The sequence below is a fragment of the Sceloporus occidentalis genome, unplaced genomic scaffold, assembly GCF_023333645.1.
Source record: "Sceloporus occidentalis isolate IW3139 unplaced genomic scaffold, rSceOcc1.0.p SCAF_149, whole genome shotgun sequence".
In the NCBI taxonomy this organism is placed as follows: Eukaryota; Metazoa; Chordata; class Lepidosauria; order Squamata; family Phrynosomatidae; genus Sceloporus; species Sceloporus occidentalis.
In genome coordinates, this window is record NW_028317129.1 from 661,204 (window position 1) to 684,221 (window position 23,018).

General features: G+C 39.5%; 1 protein-coding gene across 1 annotated transcript in view; it reads right to left on the reverse strand.

Moving 5' to 3' along the window:
• LOC149280687 (polypeptide N-acetylgalactosaminyltransferase-like 6) overlaps nt 1–23,018 on the reverse strand; it is a 537,937-nt gene that overhangs the window by 52,439 nt on the left and 462,480 nt on the right. Inside the window, exon 8 of the mRNA XM_089500181.1 lies at nt 5,792–5,909. Within this exon, the coding sequence (XP_089356307.1) occupies nt 5,792–5,909 (118 nt within the window). The remainder of the gene's footprint in view (nt 1–5,791; nt 5,910–23,018) is intronic.

Genomic DNA, 23,018 nt, shown 5'->3' on the forward strand with positions numbered 1-23,018 from the left:
AGGTAAAAAGGGTTAAGCCAAGCACTTCTTGCGGGTAGAGGCTTACTGGGGTTAGCCCTTCATTATTTATATTTCATTCAGATGAGTTAAAATCCAAATGCAAAATGTTTGAGTGAAAAAAAACTTAATTATATGTATGTTCATATGTGCATGTTTGTGTGTAAGTATATATAATACAGTCATACATGGGAACTCTCCGGGTTTGGCCCAGAGAACTCCAGGAGAAGTGCCACTTCTCAGGTTCCCCCGGTCAACATCTGAATCCTCCGGGTCGCAAGAGTGTGGTCTTGACTCGTCACAATCCTCGCCCATTTCCGCTGTAAATGGAGGTGTTTCCTGCAATGTCAGTGGGAATACTCACGTCGGCGGAACGCCCACTGACATCAGCAGGACCAGCCACTGACGTTGGCGGGAACTCCAACTGACATCGACGGAAACACCCACTGACATCGGCAGGAGTGCCCCTGAGGTTGGCCACGTCCTGCAAGCGTAGGCTCCGGGTAGCTGTAGCCCACAATTTCCCAGGTATGTATACAGTATACATATATATACACACACATAGTGACGGAACTACAGGAGTTGCAATGGTCTTGACCACTTGTTCCTGTCTTCTCATACAGATTCACAAGAAAGAGCCCTTCCGACCTTGACCGGCGTGGGCCGTCTCTAAGCCATTTTGAACCGGCACGGGGAGACAGGAACGTCTCGGGTCACATTACGTCACATAACCCTGCAGCAAAACCGAGGCTGCTCGCACAGTGTGCAAGCACCCGGACAGCAAGCTGCAGAAGCAGTAAAAGGTAAGCGTGGATGGGCAGGAGGGGGGTATGTATGTATGTATACATGTTTGTATCGATGTATGTGGGCATGTATGTATGTGAGTTTGAAGAAATCAGCTGGATTTTCCTCAAGAGTTTTGCCGAGGAACAGAATGGGGATTAAAATCACACACATGCATACTGGAAATATGCAGATTGCCAAACGATTGCTACAGGAGTGGCGATAGAGGTAGATGGAAAGTCCTCTAGGGTAATCCAAGTCCTCTAGTCCTCCAATAACTATCAGAATGATTTGATTGGAGTTATTGTAGCGTTACAAGAATTTCAGCCAATGATTACAATACCTGGGAACTTCCCAAGGTAGGTTTCTTGAAGTTCTCCCTGCTCTGGAGGATTAGCTTTGCATACATGCAGGGCTAGCCATGCATAAGAGCAGAGCTAGCCCCAAAGGGGCATTAATGTGCGGGAGAGAGTTGGTGAAAAGTAGAATGTGAGCAGAATGTGTCTTAATATATTAAATATTTATGTAATATACAGACACATTAATAAATTAAAACGTGCATAAAGAACATAGCGTATTAGATTTTTTTTCTTTTTATATAACTTAAACATACAAGAACAGTGGAATCTTCTTAAAAACTAAAATGCTAAAATATTATTTTACCCAAAAGAAACCAAGAAAGCAAAGAAACCGCATTCTCCAATGGTACAAAAATAGCTACAGAACTCATGAAAATCCAAATTATCTTGGGCAGTGTTTGGTTCTTCAACTCACAATCAATATGTCACACTTTGTTCTGTATTTAGAAGTTACTACCATAATTACTACTGGTTCTGTATGCAGCTGTGACCTGCATAATGTATCACACAGCAGCAAGTTGCTGGTCTCTATGGCCACATAGGGAGAAGAACAGAGAAATTTAATTAAATCAGGGTGCGCTGGGTATATAGATCCAAAAGCTTTACTGGTCCTGTCCTCACCTGTAAAACTAACATGCTATTTTCAATTTTAAGGCATTCCGTACAAAGAACTGTATATTTCTATGCATTGACTATTAATTAAAATCAAATAATTACCAAAATCCTTCTCCAAAGGAACAACAGCATTCATTTTACTTTGAACGTGAAGCTACCGAGACGTGGTTATAATAATTAGGGGTACGAGAATATGATCTCTGCAAATGTCTTATACAAATATTATTAAACGTGATCATTTACTGTGGGATTTTGTACCAGCAACCGGGTTAAGTATGTATATACTATCTTCAATGTGGTGTTTTTTATGTGCTTTCATGTATTTTATTTTTGAGTGACTTCTAGGGTTGGCCTTTTGTAATGCAAAATGCAGCCAGTTAGTAGAATGTGCAATTGCCCTGCAAAGTCCTGCTTTGGCAAATAAACCCTATAGCACGGTAAACAAACACTGTTGAAAATTATTGACTGGTTTAACCATTGCATTATATACTGACCAGTCAGCTAGCAAACAAGGAAAATGCTTGGTGAGCTGGTACCAGTTAAAGTTGGATATTTCCCTTTACTGTTGCTCACACGGCAGATCCGGAGCTTTAATGTTAGGAAGTGGGCTGGATACACATAGCTACATGCTGCGCAAGTGTAAGAGCATTTAGTGCCCGCTGGCCTTAAAGTGCCAGGACCACTTTTGTTCCCCAGTCCAGCTCTGCATTACATATTATGTCTATAGCTATACTGTATAAAGCTGTAATAGCTACACAGCTCTAAGCTCTTATATGGACTTCCTTCGTTATGTGTCTTTTGGGTTGAATAAAGCAAAGTGTTCTTTTTTGTTGCCAAAATGTCAATTGATATGTCTGTTAGCTATAGAAAATGCAAAAAATGTATGTCTGTGTTTAAGGAGCCACTAAAAACATCTGCTGGTAAAATTAAAATGCATTCTGCTTAAATAAACAGTAAGAATTCTATATTTATTGTTGCCTTAATTGTCCCTGAAACTGTTTTATTGTGCATTTTTATCATGCAAAGAAAAACAGATATACACCGTTAAACTTGAGTAGAAAACGCTGAGTTACTAAACTACCGAATGCCACTTGTGTTTTCTACAATTTATTGTTAAAGCAATCCTGTGCTGTGCTACCATATAAGATAATTATACAGTTCCTTATGGCCTCCATCTTAAGATGTAGAAAGGTGAGAAAATGATATCTACAACTAAAAACATTGAAATTAAACATTATTCTATCAATAATATTTATTGTACAACAATTCTTAAATAAATGCATTTTATTGCTAGAAACTAGAAAAATAGTTTTCAACTCAGGAAAATACTGCACCATTGGCCTTTTCTCTTTTTATTAACCCTTTAGAAAGAAGAAGAAATAAAGAAAAATTGTTTCTAAAGAACCTTGACCTTCTGTACTTTTGTGAGTGCACCCACATCACATATATATTATAGTTTTTATCCTTTAACTTTATTGCACTATTATTTTTTATTTTTTTCCCACACATGTACATGCGCGCCTATACTTGCGTTGAAAAATTATATAATGGCAGAAGTTTTTATATTAACATAGAGAGAACTAGAGAGTGCAATTAGTGGTTTGCCTAAGTGGAACCACACCTTTAACCCAAAATATATGCAGTGTGCTGTGCCTAGTAGCGATTATTATTTTTAACAACATATTTTGTTGCTAATATAGGCCAGCATGCACCTTAACTTATTTCCCTGTCTGTTATTTTGTATAAAAAAATGTTTTAGGAACTGGGGTGTTCCAAGAAGCTTTGTGGTTGCTAGGATACCTTGTCATGCTTGTCACCCTGGGTTCCTGTGTCACCCATGGACTATCCAGTAATGAGAGGCCTAAATACCAGGGATGCTCCTAGCTACCATTCCTAGTACATTTATTCCTAACCCTGGTTGGTGTTGTGCCTGCATTTATTTACCTTGTTTATCCATTATTTCTGTCCCCAGCCTTAAACACAAACTTTTGGATTTCCTGGAATTTGAACTTGACTGTCATCACTCTTACTGGTTACCCTTCTATACTGTGGTTTGGCTTTTACTGTGCTTAACCCCAGCTACTTGACCCTGATTTTGTCTTTGTTGGTCTCCCTGGTGTCCTGTCAGTCCCCTTCACAGTCTCCTGCCATCTGCCCCTGGCTATGTCTGTAGATGGTGCCAAAAATGACTAAGGCTGCAGCAGACAGCCGTCTACTATCAACAGGGTTCTGAAGGAGCACTTGTCCCAACACAAGGACTCAAACCTGACCCAGAACTCGCAATCATGACAGTTCCGTAATTATTCAGTGGCAGGGAGTTAATTACAAATATCTTATAAACTGCAGACCTAGCTGAAATAACTTTAGAAATGTAGATACAGTTATTCACGTATCTTTTTTTAGGTGACATCTCATCTTACAGAGCTAACTCTCAACTTGGCTGACATGGATTTTTAGGGCTTTGACCCAAAGAAAATTCACTCTGTCAGTGATAATTATTTCTTGCAATTACTCCTATACTACATGGCCTGTAATAGGGGACCATTAACAATATGTCCAACCTCTCCATCAGAATTGTTAAAAGTGACAGATTTCCGACATAAAAATACATTTTTAATAACTGACTCAAACTATGCCAGCAGAAGTTCCATCCAAAAGTTAGCAATGTCATATGGTGCAACGAATATAATTTTCAATACAGATTAAGGCAGACAATAACCCTTAGGCTGGTGCACCATAATTATGCAGAATGAAGGGGTATAGTTAAGACCCATGCTGGCATATTTGTCATTAAAGATTTTTTTTGCTGAAACAAAACCGGCCAGGGCAATTTAATATCCGACTTCTCAATCTTGTTCCCATGGTTTCATGACAGAGGAGATGACCACTTTCCATTTATATCCATTTCCAGTGACAGCTTACAAAAAAATTGAAAATGGGTCAATTTAATGTAGCCTATGAGAGAGGATATGGTGTAAATTATGCACCTGAACGATTTAGAATTTAACCAGCTGTATCAAACGGAACCAGACCTATCACTAGAAATCTATAATTTTCAAAATGAAATAGTATTTCTTTTGGGTTGTAATCTAACAGGTTTTTTTTTAAACAGCTTTTCAGCACTTTGGACATTTAACTGTTAACATATGTTATATATAGAACAGGTTTGCAAATATATACACAGACCAGCTGAAATTGGTCTTCTGATGGTAATCCAGAGAATAGACAAACAAGACCATGGTGGCATACTCCCAAAATTTCAAATGGTCAGGTAGGGACACTTGTGTTACAAATATGACAATATTGTGATTTGGGAGATTTTGTGACCTGTTGGTCAAAGCCCCCTGTTTCCCAGGGGAAACATAAATAAGTAAAAAGCGAAATAATTTTGGGCCCACGCACAGGTCTAATATAGTCACTGTATCCCTGAATAGCTGGAAACAAATGGTCACCTTATCCCTCACTGGTAGAGGCCTTACTAGTCTCCTGCAACACCTCTAAGATGCGTGTCCCCAAACAGTCTGTGGGGTCCATACATGTTCAGATATATTCACAAATAATCCGAACTACATTCTGCTAGTTTTTTGACAGTGAATGTAACTAAATAGTTAAACATGAAATGTTTGTTCTGTTTTGATCACTGGATGACCTGTTGCATGGCTATTACTGTCCCTTTAACTAAAGCACATTCTGACTTCATACCCATTGAACAATTTCTTTTCAATATTCACCAAGTACATTGAAACAGAGACAAAGCTTCCTGCTGCTGCTGTTATCTTTGCTGCTATCACAAATTCAAATGCATGGAAAGGCAATTGAGTTACAAACCATGCTCATTTCAGGACCTCGATGAGAACAGAACGGTTATTAACCTTACAATCTACATGAAATAAACATTTTCACTGAATGGTATACCAGTGCTGCTGAATTGCTGGCATTTTCAACATTATAACTTTCTTTTAACATTTCATTTATTTCATCAATTTGCAGCAAGGATGAAAAGAACAATAAATAACAAAGAAAGCTAAAAGCCTTACCTTAAATGATATTTCATATTGCTCCCCTCCCCAGATTTCCAAACCAGGATCATATCCGCCTAACTCCCAAAACCATTTCCGATCAACGGAAAATAAGCCCCCCGCCATTACAGGTGACCTGCAAAATACAAAAAAATTATGTTACAGAAATAACATATAACCCCAGAAGTCACAAAGTCACATAAAGTGTCAAAATATATAATGTAGAGTGCAGCATAATACCATATTTGTTCGGTTATAAGACGACCCTGATTATAAGACGACCCCCAAAAATTTGAATATTTAGAAAAAAAAGAAAAAACCTGAATATAAGACTACCGTATAGGAAAAAAGATTTACTAGCAAATATTAATTCACATGTAAACAATTTTTTTCATGTTTAATAAAAACCAAGATTGAGGAAAATGCAACCTGCCCCCCTAGTTATGCCACTCTGCCTCCCATATATGCCACTCTGCCCCCCTGATATGCCTTATTCCTCCCTATTTACCACTCTGCCCCCCCTGATATGTATTATACCCCCCTATATGCCCCCTCGACTTACTGATGCATCTCTAGTCCTGTGCTACAAACTCCCTGATGGCAAGTGGGGGCAGCCGGTGGACATCTGCGTGATGTGTGCAGACAACCTCCGCTGCTGCCGGTACTACCACCGGTGCTTCTATGACCGGAAGGTCACATCATGCCGGTGCTCCATCATAGAAGCCCCGGCAGAAGTGTTTCTAGTGTGATCTCTGGAACATTTCTGGAGATGAGCTTACTGTCTCAAAGCTTCATCTTAAAGAGTAGAGGAACCAAACAAATCCTACAGAAAAATATATGTCCAGAACTGTCCACACAGGACATAATAATGTTATTCACATTTCTTGTGCTACACTTGCTCAAAGCGTTTATGAAAGCGGCTATTGACAACATGCAATAAATTCAATTTAAATGTGAGGCATGTGAAATACTAAGAAAACTTTTTCCCCCACAATGATTAGTCTTAATAATATACATTATTTCTGCACATAGTTGGACCATTTATACTTTTAATGCCATCAGTTTTTTATTTCATGGTATGCCTTTCAGATTTTAAGCTTGCAGGGCCCTCCTAACCTTTCCTTTCTCCTAGTCCAAAGTCTTATGTGATGCACTACTTGTTATAACAATTGTTCAGTATTTGGCACCAGGGTCGGATGCTGTATGTGGCGCCCCCACACACACTTTAAAATGTAAAGTCAAATTAATGTTGGTAAGAATATTTAATTCACAAATTTGTAGACTGTATGTCAACTGGAAAAAATCTATAAATCTGAAAAAAATAAATCATTACCTTATAAATAAATGAAATAAGTTTAAATAAATAACAGCTACTAAACGGATAAGGTACAGCAAAACTCCCATCACTATATACTGAGCCAGACATTGATGGTGGTATAGCTTAGCTCCCATCACGATACACTGAGACAGACATTGATGTTATTGCAGCATAACCCCCATCACTATATACTAAGCCAGACATTGACGTGGTAGGCATCTGCCCCTTTAGCAGCCTGCTTGTGCCACCTCTGCCCCCTAAACAGCCTGCCTGTGCCAACTCTGCCCCCCTGCCTCCAACACCCCTTTACCTCTCCACAGATTTCACTGGTCTAAGGGCTTTTTAGCAGCCGGCCCCTGGCCCACCGGACACTGTCACCCGGGATATGGGCAGAACCCCCTCCCCCACTTAGGTATGCTACTGGTGGAATGTGATGGTGCTATATAAATCAATAAATAATAATGTATTGCAATACTTTCCTCTGTCATTCTGGAGCACATTAATGCAATGGAAATAAGAGCAAAAACAATATAATAATATATTCATATTTGTTCACATATTCAGAGAATTCATAATAATTTAGATTTAAGGTTTTAAAATAGAGCATCTTTTTTTATTTGAAATGTCAAATGTATTCTAAGTCAAAATGCTTTCTTTGAGACATGCCATGCTAAGAAACTCAGGGTAGAGTAGGTTTGAAATGTCATTTACACTACAAATGCCTGAAGGACTTGAGAGTCCAGTGTTTAAATAGCTGGTGCCCTACTAGTCAGCAAATCCACTTTTGTGGTCATAATCTAGGATTTTTTGCAGCACCATCTTTAGGGGCAATTTTGCAATATTGCTTGGATTAAAATTTGCTGAAACCCATATACAGCTGACTATCACGGATAGTTAGTTTGGCAGTATCACTTCAAATGTATTTTAGCATTTCTCGGATCCCTCTTCTATTGTCAGAAAGCTGAAGTTTGAATGTAAAATACCATTACAGAATTCTGAATGGACAGATGGCATGTTTAGCTACCTCTTTGGTAGACACCATGCCATTTCTCTTCACAACTTTCCAACACAGTATGTTCAAATTTTGCCTGCTCGAAAATATTATTGAGTATTGTTGAGTATTATGAAACATAGTTAGTGGCTCAAAAACTATATAGATGTCTTGACAATTATCCACTAGTAGTTGTAATGAAGGCTCAGAATAGCTGGAAAAAAATCAGTAATTGGCTGATTTCCTAACATGCTTGACTGTAGAGCAAAGGCAAGTCTATACAAAGTTGGAAAATAAAAAAATCAGTTAATCCAAATACATGCATCATTACCTTTACCTCCTTCTTCCAATTGAGTATATAAATAGTTATAATGTTTCATGGACAATGTCATAGAGCCATTAAAGCCACCCCCCCCCCCCCAATATCAGAAAGTTAAACATACATTGAATTAATATATTAGCATAGTGGTGAAGGAGCGAATGTTTGATTTTTTTTCCCACAGTTTATTTTATCTTGTTGATCTGCAGCCCATTATTAGAGGTGATCATGTTATTTTGCATCATCACCACGTGATTTATGGCAGTGCTTTGCATGTGCTTCTTAAGTTCTTTACCCCATGACCTTTACGAGTTGTGTACCCTAGGGTCTACTACCCATATTACCCTATTAAAGAAATGCATACATATACCCACATACACAATTTATATCACTAACTATGTTATTGGCAATTTTGACAGTAGTACAAACAAACATAATAAATATTTCTTTATATGCCTGTCAAAGGCTACCTTTAGAGCTATCACTTTAAACTCTACATGTATGCTCTTTCCGAGTAAATTCATCTTTCTTGTTATCAGAAGTCTTGTGCATGGACAGATGTAAGCACTGAATCCATTTTTACTTAAAACCAAAGAATACTTCATTAACAGCCATCATAAACTAGAAGTAAAAAGCAGGGATGGGCAGAAAAAAGAGCAGACATGAGCCTTACTATAGGTTATACTTTTTTCACTCATAACAAGCAGAGCCTGTAATTGAGCAGTCCCTAATACTTAGCTATAATAATCTCAAAATGTGAAAGAGTTAGACAAGATCTATATCTAATATAATGATGAATATAACAACAGACTGCTTAGAAATTCAATAATATGTCATATACACTTTATGGACAAATAAAAGTATTTCTGCCCTCTAGATCTGCCCTGGTTTATTGTAATTGCTATTATTGTGAAGTGGAAATGTCCAGTGGTAGCAACAGCTCAGCCACACAGTGGTTTGACCACGCACACTCCCAGAGCAGGGCTGCTGAGTGCTGAAGGGTGTAGTGTGGTTGAAATTATCTGTCCTCTTTAGCATCACTTACCAAAGTGCAACATCAGCACAAGCACTGTTGCGTCAGGAGCTTCATTAAATGGGTTTCCATGGCTGAGCAGCCGCAAGTCCAAAGATCAGTATGCGCAATGCCAAGCTTTGTCTAGAGTGGACTCTGGAACCGTGGAAAATTGTTCTCTAGAATGCATAGTGCCTACTGCAAACTTTGGTGGAGAAAGAAAAATGTTCTGGGTTTCAGGGTTTGGGCTATGCCAGTGAAAGGTAATGTCAATACTACAGCATACAAAGACATCTAAGACAATTGTATGCCTTTAACTTTGTGGGAACAGTTTGGGGAAGGCCCTTTTCTGTTCCAGCATGACTGGTTGGAAAAGTTTCGTGCGGAAGAACTTGACTGGCCCTGACCTCAACCTCATTGAACACCTTTGGGATGAACTGGAACGGAGCGAGCCAGGTCTTCTCATCCAACATCACTGCCTGACCTCACAAATGCTCTACTGGATGAATGTTCAAATATTCCCACAGAAACACTGAAACACTGAAAAATCTTGTTGATAAAGTTTCCAAGATAAGCTAGATAAACATTATCACAGATTTCTGTTCTGGCTGCAATCATAAATACTTTTACTCATAAAACTTTTTCTAAGTTGCCTCACTACACTAGGAATATGTCAAGTTATTTTCCTCCTCCAACCTTTCTGTAATATTGAATTGCATCCAGATGTTCTGCATTTCCTCATATTTAGCTCCAGTTGAAGAAGCAGCAGATGATCTGAGGAGAATAACACCAGGCTGATTTACTTCCCACTGGTAAGATTGTGTTTAGTACTGTATTGCGAAATGAATTAAAATAATTCAGATGTAAATTAATCCGCTCTTTAATTCCTGCCTACACCCATCTTGTCTTTTCAATTAGATTGTGGAAAAGAAATCTTTGCAAACTGCTCAAGTCGGTGTAGTCTGCTTATAAAGCAAGTTATACATAACACAGACAGAAAACCTTTTGCGCTGTACTCATTTACACACTAAAAAGCTTAATATACAGAATTGTATTTTTTTACTTTTAATAAAAGACCACATGCAAAAGATATACATCTGAACTCCTATATTTTACAGCTATACACTAAATAAGCCTATATAATAGCAGTTGCAATATTTACCCATTACAAACCCTACCATATGTGGATACTGTGGCACTTTAAGGCTGGTACCCTATTGATCACACAGGGGTTATTGCTCATTGCACTTTTAGAGAATTTGGGGGCACTGTTGGTATACCAACTGGGCATTTGCGGTATGTGTGACTAGCCCAGTCCTGCTCATGAAGACAAGTAACTCAACATGCTTTCCATAGGATCTGCATGATTATTCCTATCCATTATGTTATCCCTGGCTTATTATTAAGTTACTGATTGTTGTTGATTATTCCTGATTATGAACCATAAGCCTTTTGTAAAGGTAGGGTCAGGTGATAATAAATAATTATTTCCCTGCCACAGACAGACTATATCAGCTTCTAGGGGTACATTTATGAAATCAATATCACCAGAACAGTTATACTAATCGAGAAACCAAACTACTGTTTATGTTTTAACTAATGAATATGGTTATGCTAAAAGCTGCGATAGTGACAGTTTTCCTGTAAGGATGATAAGGACTATAGAGGTTTAATGGAAAGGTGAAATATTAATTCAATATAATTTTATTTCTGACATGCAGGGAAAGCAAACCATAGGGTTTCTAGAGCACATGCGTCCAAGAGTCCCCTAGTTATATCAAACCCTGGTATCCTAATATAAGCTCAATGTATAGTGATACAAAAATTAGAAATGGAGCGCCTCCATAGCATATGTAGGTTGGTTGGGGAAATCAAAGATCTCCCTTGTAACCACCCCATTGTTTGGTTAGACACTGGGGGGGGGTTGTTGCTTGATCGCCCAAGAGGGTGATCTGTTCCCTGCTTTTGTTCGAGAGGGACTTTCTGAGCCCCACCTGGACCTGCCACCCTGTCGGTTTTGGTCAGGATACGTAGAACTATATACATTTTCATCAGCATGATAAACAAATAAACCTTAGCATGGTCATTTTATTCTTTCTTCTAGAGGCTTAAGCAAATTTGGTAAAGATGATACCTGTATTGGATAACTGACATATAATGGTTTGTAAGCTTTTGAGACTATCTAGGCATTTATTTTTTTATATAAATTATCCTTAGAATGATTTTGTTGTCATACAGATGCTCAGAAAACAAAAGTGAACACCGATGTCCCCTAAAGCCTAAAAACAAGAAATGCACCACACTCATTATAGTACTGTCATAAAAGCTTGCATAAAAGTGCAAATATTGTAGCTGTCTAGGTTTGCTATGAGTTATTGAATGTCTCTTGATAACATTGTGATTGAATGCCATTGTGAGTAGGTTATGGCTTGAAGCTGTTTATCCAAGCTGGAAAACGTATCAGTTCCATTAAAAATGAACCATGCAAGATTTTCTCTTGGTTATAGCAAAATGACTGTAAAATTTATTTGAACCCTATCAGCGACTAAGAAAGCATGGACTACCTTGCAAAGCAATGTATTGCACACAAACCCTGTTAGTAAAAAGTCAACTCACCTCATCGTATGCTACCTGTTTCCTGATATCCCCTGGTTTTCAAAGCAATTAACTTACAGTTATATATATACTCAAGATGCCAGCATATAAGCAGTTGCAAATTGCTCCCACATTGCACATGATCATTTTACTACTGGATAAAGCCAGATGTTAGTAAAGTGTTTGACAGCTTAAAGGCCTTTTGTGCAGAAACAATTATGAGTTTAGCTGGAAAAAGAGAAAACAATTGTGAACTATTCGTTTAACAGCACAAAATATATGGTTGAAAGGACAGGGTTTAATTACACTATATTTAGACCATAAACATATAAAATCATTTTTTTATGACCCACTGAAACTGTGATGATTGTATAATCCGTCCTAGACTTTGGGGATTGCATACATTTACAAGTAGTTTGGTAAAATGTAGCCACACTTGAGAACTCTCTGACCACCCCAGAGCCTACAGGCACTGCCCCAGAGGCTACAGGTGATTACAGCACCCTAATTAAGCAAAGTGACATTTTTCTGCCCACTACTTACCTGGTTCCCCCTGAAAAATTTGTAATAGAGGCTAGCCACACCATTCAACCCAGCTGATAGGCTACCATATGGTGTAGTAAGGAGAGAGGTCCAAGTAATATAATCTTGCAATATTTACAGGTATATATATGGAGTTTGTTAAAATTTAGGGAACATACCATGATGTGAGGTCACTGTGAGGTCACTGACAAACAATCTTATCTAACTACATTTTAATCCAGTATTAGTCTCTAGGTTTGTGTGCACTAACATAAATATTTAGCATGAATATCTATGGCAAGTATATTTTCAATGATCAAAACTAAGCATGTCCAAAAGAAACATTACAAATCTGTATCAGGTTAGCAAGCATCAAAAAGATTCTGTTGCTGGGCATCTGGACACACAGCAGGTTGAAGCAGCTTAGCCATATAGTAAAGCCTGAACAAGTGTGATATGGTACGGCATTTCAGTAATTAACCCTCGGTGTGACGGTTATTTTGACCTTTGATTTAAACCGCATTCTAGCTTCATGCAGTACGTGAATAATAAAGTTAAAGTGAAAAAGAACTTTAGATCATCTTTTCAGAACACGAACAATAAATGTTCTATTTCTCAAGCATTCTTGAAAAGGGCAAAGCCATTAATCAATACAAAAGCAAAATATGTTTTTAAGAAAACAATAAACTATGATATTTCTATGTGTCGGTAATTTACTAAATCATAAACAATATACCGGTATATTAAAACGAAATAAATAAATCCAAGGTTAAAATACATACAGTACTTTTGTTTTCCATAAAACCAGCATATTTAATAAACTTCAACAAACCCCCAGGTAATGTCATTACTTTATGTCAGAAATCTAATTAGTCATAATATTGTAGAAAATTATAAAGTTCGGTTGGTGGAATGAATGTAGACATGGAAAAATTATTAATGTCTGATCTACTCACTAGTGAAGGGTAAGTTAGAAAGCTAGGGTGTCAAAGATTGACAAATGCAATAACATCCAATATACATCTAATTTTATAATATGAAAACCTATCCTCCCTAACATGCCTGTGGGTATTATACAAAGATGTTCCAAATTGAAATGCCATTTGAATACAGGATTCTATTTTCAAACAAAATAAGCTGATCTGGAACGATATCTGGCTCCTGGGATACCTGCAGGAGATGTGTCCAGAAAATTAACACGCGGAAGAGATGTCACAATTCTGAGATTAATAACACACAGGTGGAGAGAGAGAGAAACAGACAGAGAGGTGACATTCAGTTCCCGGAGTTTACAGATTATACGATGAAGAATATAAGCAGACTCTTTACATTTATGAATCAGGGCTTACTGTTTGTGATCAATGTATACTATGCACATTGTAAATATTAGACTTGCGCATTCTTCTTTGGGCGAACATGAAAACGAGCACGAAGAGGCCGTTTTTTTGTTCGTGCCGAAGAGAATACAGTGCTGGCAAAACGTAGGAGAAGACGAAGACTCACAACCACGAAGAATCGAAGATCGTCTTCGTTTTTGCCGCGCAGCCGCCAAAATTTCAAACAGGAGTGAGCTGATCCTCGTCTCTCCAATCAGCTCACTGTTGTGACGTCACGCTAAGGGTCTCGTCCAATGCCTGTGCTGCTGTTTTTTGAATTTTGAAGGCGCCTTTATAAGACCAGAGCTTGCCTGAGAGATCCATTCATTTTTCGCTGTGACTGCTTTGGCAACACTGCTGTGCTGCATCCGAGCGTTACAGAGAGATTGTTCTGTTCTGTGTGAGACTGGTAAGCCTCAGCCTGCCATTTCTCACAGTGTACTCTTCCTCACTTCAGTTCTACTTAATTAATATATTTAATAATAATAATTTGATTAATTTAATATTTTTTTTATTTCATTTGTCATCAACTGTAGTGTATAGTGCTGTTGAGTTGCACTGGGGTGCCCTTGTCCTGGGCTGGCACTAGTGCCTACTGCCTGTCCTGCTTAAATAAATTAAATAATAGAATTTATAAATAATAATTTAATAGAATATATAATAATTTAATAGTACATTATAATATTATATATATATATTTGTCAGTCATATATATATTATATACTATAGTATACTAGTGTAGAGTGTACTGTAGACATTCAAGACATCTACTAGTGTCTAATCTAAAATCAGTAATATTAATAATTAATAATTGAATACATTATAAAATTATATATATATTTGTCAGTTATATATACTATAGTTAGTAATAGTATACTAGTGTAGAGTGTACTGTAGACATTCAAGACATCTACTAGTGTCTAATCTAAAATCAATAATTAATATCAATAATTCTATAATTCTTATCTTAATAGTTAATTAAATTAGCTATAAATAAAAGTAATAATATTAATTAATTACTACTAGCGTATAGTTCAGCTAATCTTATTAGTACTGGTGCTGCAGCTCTATAGTTTGTGCTTTGTTTTAGCAACAGCAAGAGACCAAGTCAATTTTTCTTAATTAATAATCTTTCATTTTATTTCATTTGTTTTGCTCACCTCAGTCCATCAGTGAAGTGAACTTGTTGGGCTAGTGAGTGCAGCCGCATAAGTGCTGTGTTTTTTTTTGATCAGCAAGCAGTGACGTTAACTGTTTTCTCATTTATTTTACATTTTATTTAAATTTTATTAAAAGTACCCTTAGTGTTTTGTTCACCTCAGTCCATCAGTGAAGTGAACTTGTTGGGCTAGTAAGTGCAGCTGCATAAGTTCTGTGTGTTTCAGCAAGCAGTGAAGCTAACTGTTTTGCTGTGACATTTTATTTTATTTCTAATTTCTTTTCAAGAAAAATTGTGACGACAACAACTGTACTAAGCAAAGCTTCAAGCTAATAGCTGTAGTACTTAAATAATTCCAATCTTTAATCTTCTTAATCTATAATATATTATATAATATAAATTCTAATTCATAATCTGTAATATATATAAATAATTATTTCTAATTCATAAACTATAATCCCAAATAATAAAGTTGGCAACAAATATATAAACATAATATAAATGAGAGGTTTTGGTTATATGAATTGGCCAAAGCATAATTAAGCTCACCCGCCACGTCAAGGCACACTCTCAATAGAGTAATAAAGTTGGCAACAAATATATAAACAATTCATATAACCAAAACCTCTCATTTATATTATGTTTATATATTTGTTGCCAACTTTATTAGGGTAAGAAGCGCAGACTGTTTTTGTTTTTTGTATACATTGTACAGCCAATACACTGTTTTTGCAGCATGCTTACACCTGTTTGGTAGGCCTCGTATTATACATTTGTATGATTTGAGCCTGTGACTAGCTTAGCGCACCGACATTTTTTCTTTTCCCTGTTTGCACATATTTGAGGTTGTTGGCTCCTCATTAGTCTGGTTGCAGCTTGCTGTCCAGGGGTTAATAGGGAGGAGGTTTAATTGCACCTCCCCCAACACATTAATAAGGTTTTGGTAGCAGTATAAACTGCTTTGTGTGCCCACTATGTAGGAGGTGAGCGTAGGTTCTCACCCTATTGAGAGTGTGCCTTGACATGGCGGGTGAGCTTAATTATGCTTTGGCCAATTCATATAACCAAAACCTCTTATTTATATTATGTTTATATATTTGTTGCCAACTTTATTAGGGTAAGAAGCGCAGACAGTTTTTGTTTTTTGTATCTATAATCCCTAATATAAGTAATTCTAATCTATTAATAATATAATATTATATATAACTTAACCTCACTTTAGCTTAGTGGGTTTGAGAGCGTCTGCCTAGAGTTAGACTAGAATACTAATATAGCTTTAGGTTTAGCATAGTAGTAGGATAGGCTCTTAGGCCCGTGTAAATTCAAAGTCTTTAATTTTTTTATTCCCCCCCCTTTTTTTTTTTTTTTAAAAACACAAAACAACACAAAATTTGAAATGGATCCTCCTTTTGGGTCAGTCTAGTCGGCCAAGTAGGCCAAGCTCTCGCTTATCATTTGGGGAAGCATTGCTTGAAGGATCATCAAGTAAAGGAAAGGCACCAAAAGCAGGCAGTAGTAGTGCGGCTAGGCCCACAAGCTCTATGGTTTTTGACGGAAAGCCTAAAGCACCAGAAGCACGTTCAAAGTTAAAGGGTAGCACAACTAGTACTTCTACTAGCCCAGTGAGTAAAAAGAAGTGCCTTTTGCCCCAAGCAGCATCTTCCCCATCCACGAGCAGCATTCAAGGTACCAAGCAGAGCCAAATTAGCAGCAAGACTCAGAGGGGTCCCAAACCAAAGCAATCTCATTCCTTTGTAGGGAAAACCGCCACCACCACCTCTACCGCCTCTACCACCACTAGTGCTGCGCCTACTGTTCCCACCGGCACCGCCACGCAATGTCCTCCTAGTACCTCTAGCAAGCCACCAAGTGCTTACAAAATTTTTGTAAAGACAGTTAGAGAGAGGGCTACACATAGTGGAACTCCACCTAGCGAGGTAGCAGAGGAGCCTGAGACTGAGAGGCCAAGTGCAGAGTCTATTCTTCCTGCTCGCACTGCTACTAGTCACGAGTCTCACGACAACATCAGTCTTAGCTCCAGCCTTGCAGGAATTCCATTCAATCTGGCTAATGAAGAACTAGACTATGAGCCAGAGGAAGTAGAGGAGATGAGTGGTCAGGAATCAGATTCCTCAGGGAGCAGTGTCCAAATGACTAGTGCACAATTTTCCCCTGAGCCTCCACCTTCTCCGCTACGATCATCACCATCACCACCACCAGCAGCAGCAAAACCTAGCAAATCTAAAGCTAAAGCAATTAGCAGTCCCACTATGGCCAGTACTGTTACCACCAGTCCCACCACCACTAGTTCTGCCTCTGTTCATACACCCCGAGCAGTAGGAGCAGCACCCAAGGCGCACTCCAAGGCTATGCGCGCCCCAATTTGGGAGCACTGTTGAAGAAGGGCGCTATGGAAAGTGCAAACATTGTGGGAAGCTAATAAGCAGAGGGAAAGTGTCAGTGCTAGCATGAAGCATCACCTCAGCACTCAACACAATGCTGTGTTATTGGGGAAAGATGCAGAAGTAAAACTTAGTGCAGGCAGCATAGCTGGTGGCCGTGGAAAAACCCCAACAGCTGCTTCTTCTGAGCCAATAACAGCAGCAGCAGCTAGTGCTGGCAGCCAGAGACCAAGGCAGGTTGGATCACTGCATGTCCAGCCCACCCTGGAACAATTTGTGGCATTCCAAACCAAAAGGTCAATGCCCAAACAGCAGGCCAATAAAGTAACGCGACTGATTGGTCAGTTCATTGCTGTTGGAGGGGCATCCTTCTCTATGATCGAAGGGGAGCCTTTCAAACAATTGATGGCGGCTGTGGCTCCACAATATACAGTTCCATCACGTTCCACTTTCAGCAGGAACATTGCCCCCTCAGTCCTGTGTTGCAGCAGTGAAAGAGGAGCTTTCCAAGGCTGCTGGTCAGTGTGTTCATTTCACTACAGATTTGTGGAGTGCACCTAGCGGCCAGCATGCCTTTCTTTCTTTGACAGCACACTGGTGGCAGTCTGGTGTGTCTAAGGAAGCTGCTGCAGCAGGCTACCGATCTTTCCTTCTCCATGCAGAAGTGATGGATGAAAAGCACACTTCCCAAAATATTCTGCATGCAATGAGGAAAATGTTTAGCCTTTGGGTGGGAGCAGAGGCGGGCACCAATGTTGAAGTTGGTTTTGTGGTAACTGACGAAGGTGCCAATATGGTGAAAGCGCTGCGAGATGGTCATATTGTTGGTGTGCGCTGTGCAGCCCACATCATCCATCTTGTAGTGAAGACAGCAATGTCAGAAGGAACTAATGTGGTAGCAGTAGTTCTGTCCCGCTGCAGAAAGATCGCTGGGACCCTTTTACCATAGTGTTAAGGCTAGCCAACTTTTGAGGGAAGAGCAAGAGAGGTCAGGTCTTCCTGTACACTGCCTACGTCAGGATGTCAGTACACGGTGGAACTCCACGTTAGACATGCTGGAGAGGATTTTGGAGCAGCAGAGGGCAATCCATAATCTTGCCTCGGAGCACAATATTGGGATTACATCTCCATTGAATAGGGAGGATTGGACAGTGATCGCCCAGCTAGTGGCAGTCCTTAAACCATTCAGGGATGCCACAGAAAATTTAAGCTCAAACACTGCCAGTCTGGCCCAGGTAATCCCAGTGTTCTCCCATCTAGGCAGCAAGATGGATGTGTTCCTTGAAAACCGTGAGGCTGTTCAAGGTGGCACTCTACATCCTGACATAGCAGCCATAGTCAGGAAGCTGAAGGATCTGCTAAAAGTACACCTTCGCAAACGAATGGAAGAGAGTCCCGAAATGATGCTAGCGTGCCTTTGCGATCCAAGAATTAAGGGAAAGCTAGCTTTGAAATTTAATGTTCTCAGTAGCTACTGGGAGCAATTGGTCAACAAGGTGCGTGACTGGCAGCGTAAATTGGGAATGCTGTCCGAGGAGGGAGAGGTGCAGGAGGAGGAAGAGATGATGTGGCCTGCTACTCCTAGCAGCAGCATCAGCAGCAGTGCCACAAGCAGCACAACACAGCTGAGTGGAGCAGCTGCGTTTTGGGAAGAGGCACTTGGGAGTATAGTTGGACCATCTGACAGAGCTAGCAGCAGAAAGGAGAGTAGTGCTGCTGAAATGGTCAAACTTTACCTCTGTGAAGTTCCTTCTGCGCCTAATGTTGATCCTCTTAGCTACTGGGATGAAAAGAAGAGTGTGTGGCCTGCACTCTCATGGGTTGCGCAGCAGCTTCCATCATGTCCGCCAACCACTGTTCAAAGTGAGCGCGTGTTTTCTATGACTGGAAACATACTGAGTCCACAGCGCTCACGCATGGCACCTCATCTGATGGAGCAGATTGCCTTTCTTAAATTCAATCTGCCCAAGTTGGGTTACCCAGCTCTTAGCGTGGAAAGTAAATTTTTTTTCTCTCTAATGTTTAAGGTAGTTTCTCCCCCTGGTTGCACGTGTTTGTGGTGTGGCAACGTCTGCTACCTCCGCTGGTGTAGCCAATTTACGCTAGGGCCTAGTGTCTGAGTTCTGGAAGTCCGCTCCCAAACGCCATGGACTGACAGACTTTAATGCTTTGCCCTGGGGTGAAACAGGTGAGCGGGTCGTCAATTGCCCACTCATTCACCTTTTTCCGTTTCCAACGCTGCTGCTGGTGGTGGTGCCAGCATCTTTTGCCAGTTCGCTTCCTGGCTGAAATCATGCCTCAAATGTCCCTAATGGAAAGGGTAGTTTCTCCCCCTGGTTGAACTTGCTGCGGTGTGGCAATGCCTGCTACCTCCGCCGGTGTAGCCAATTTACGCTAGGGCCTAGTGTCTGAGTTCTGTTAGTCCGCTCCCAAACGCCAAGGACTGACAGTGTTCGGATGCTTTGCCCTGGGGTGAAACAGGTGAGCGGGTCGTCAATTGCCCACTCATTCGCCTTTCCCAATTCTGCTGCTGGTGGTGGTGCCAGCGTCTCTTCTCTGCCAGTTCACTTCCTGGCTAGTGTCATGCCTCAAATGTCCCTAATTGTAAGGGCAGTTTCTCCCCCCTGGCTGCCTCTGTTTGCGGTGTGGCAACGCCTGCTACCTCCGCCGGAGTAGCCAGTTTACGCTAGGGCCTTGTGTCTGAGCTCTGGAAGTCTGCTGCCAAACGTCTAAGACTGACAGTGTTAGGATGCTTTGCTCTGGGGTGAAACAGGTGAGTGGGTCGCCAATTGCCCACTCATTTGCCTTTTCCATTTCCTTTTCCATTTCCATTTCATTATTTTCCTTCTGATACACAACCAACCAAACGTAACACACACAATAACACAAATAACACTGACATAACACATAACACATATAACACAGTGACATAACACATAACACACATAACACACACACGTACAATGCACAAATCCCAAGGACCTTTCCTCTTGTTGTTTGTCCTGGCCTTCACTTCTACACTCACTAGCATTAACGCTATAACTCACACTTCATCCTATAACATTTTTCCATCCACATACCTGCCAACAGACCCAACTTTTTCAGGGACAGTCCTGTCCCATCTAATTTAGCTAAACTAGGTATGCAAATACACGTAGGTAGTTATAGCTCGGTAGGTAGCACTAGTATAAACATTAAATAAATATAATAAAGTACTAAATAATAAATCTAACTTTAAAATACATTTAAATAAACCCATTAAAATTAAAATTAAATTATTATTTAGACATAATACATCTTTAACCAAACCAGTGCACTGCTACTAATCTTAAACATAACCGTACATTAACCCTAAGCTATTTTTTAGTTCATTTTTCCATCCGCATACCTGCCAACACACCCAAGATTTTGGTGTACAGTCCTGCTTTTTTCCAGTCCTGTCCAGTAAAAGTTGGGTGGCTGCAAAGTATGCCATTGTAAATAGGTAGCAAATGTTAGGCATGTATTACAAGTGGTCCAAAATCAATTTAAAAATGTAAAATAATCCCTATTCTTTTATTAAACATCTATGGATGTGTGACTGTGTATGATAAACGGAGGCCAAGTTCCTTGGAGCATTTGTCTCTAGGTCATTTTGTGTACAGTACACCTCAGTACGTGTGTGCAACTCTTTTGGTCGTTTCGGCAGGGGGCTCGCCTGCCATCAACGAATGAAGTGCGTTCTGCAATTCACTCGTTGATGCCAGACCAGCCCCCTGCCGAAACGACCAATAGAGTTGCACACACGTACCTTCACGGCAGCTGCTGCTGCTCCGATCTGTTGTTAACCCCGTATTAACCCCTGGTAGGCAACCGGGAGGGAAACGAAGATCAAACGAGCACGAAGAATGTCCACGAATATTCGCTCGAAGAGAAGACAGGAACGGGCGAATATTCGCGGAATACGAAGATTTTTCCCCCCCCGAAGACGAGCACGAAGACGAACACGAAGAGCTTCCTGGTGCCCAAGTCTAGTAAATATACAGAAAGTGTATGTGATTTGTTTGTTGAACCATGAGATGTAGATGACTTCAGATGTAAAGCCAACAATAGTGGGTTTCTCCTGGGACAAGGGTTGATATTGTTCTGCTTATTTTCTCAGCATTGTGTGGGGCAAACTCAAACAATAAATAGATAAGATAACCTCCCAAGAGAAGTGATAGAGGCTGATACAGAGAGAATTTAAACCTGCATGGGATAAATATATGGCAAACTAGATGAGCCGAATGGTTCTTATCCGTCATCAAAATTCTACGTTTCTATGTAACGCAATATTTCTAATACAAGAAACTTAGTGTGATTAGTCCTTCAAAAAAAAAAAATTGTTACAATCCATTGGTTCATCTGCAACTTTAGTTTAGTGAATAAACTTCATTTCTAACTGGAAGAAGGTCCAAAGACATTAGCAGGGCAATAATATAATTGTGAAAATTGAATAATTCCTCCCAAATAGCAGAGTCGAAATAATGCAGCTGAACTTTATGACCACATAATAAAGAGGGTTTGAAGTTAATTACAAGTGCTAAAAACTATTACACCTTAATAGCACATTCAATTTTATCTTATTAAAAATAATGCTGGAAAGAAAATATTCCATACACTACATATTGAAGAAAAGGCATCACACCCATCACTGGCTGGAACAGATTATAATGTGCACATGGCAAACTAAAGGTACAATTTTGTATAATCATATTTATGTTTAAATGTAAGTAGTGTATGGTATTATCTATTTAATGCAGGTGCCAATTTGCCAAAATTGCTATGTTTTTGACCGGTATATTTTTAGAATTATGTTGCTCTGTTTGCAATTATTACCTACCTGGTCATCCTCAATATACCTCTGTGGAGTGGTGACTAATTTGAACAACACATTAGGAAGGCAGCGATAATCTAAAACCAAACATCAGTACAGAAAAACAGTCTTGATCTTGTGGCCCTAAACCCACACCAAAGGGGATGGGCATTTGTAGATCATCTCAGCACAGATGGCTGTCACTTATAATGGAACCTTTATAATTAAGATGACTGTGTGACTCTGTGTAACATTTCATAGGCCCTTACAAAGTAAATGGGGGCTCATTCATTTCTATGTTCCATGGGAGTACTCAACAACCCACAATTCTCTGATTATATATTTATATATATGGACAAAAGTATTGGGACACCTAACTATTACACCAACAGGGAATTTTATGGAATTTTAAATACATATAAATTAATTTGAAGTTGGTCTCGCCTGTGCAGCTATACTGGCGTCAACTGTTCTGGGAAGGCTTTCCACAAGATTTTGGAGTGCTTCTGTGGGATTTTTTGCCCGTTTATCCAGCAGAGCAATGCTATGCTTCCAACCTTGTAGGAACAGTCTGGGGGAGGCCTTCTCGACCAACAACAGTCCCTAATCTCACAAATGCTCTACTGGATAATTGGGCAAAATGTCCCACAGAAACACCACAAAATCTTGAGGATTCCCAGAAGAGTGGAAGCTGTAATTATCTAATATTGGAGCTAG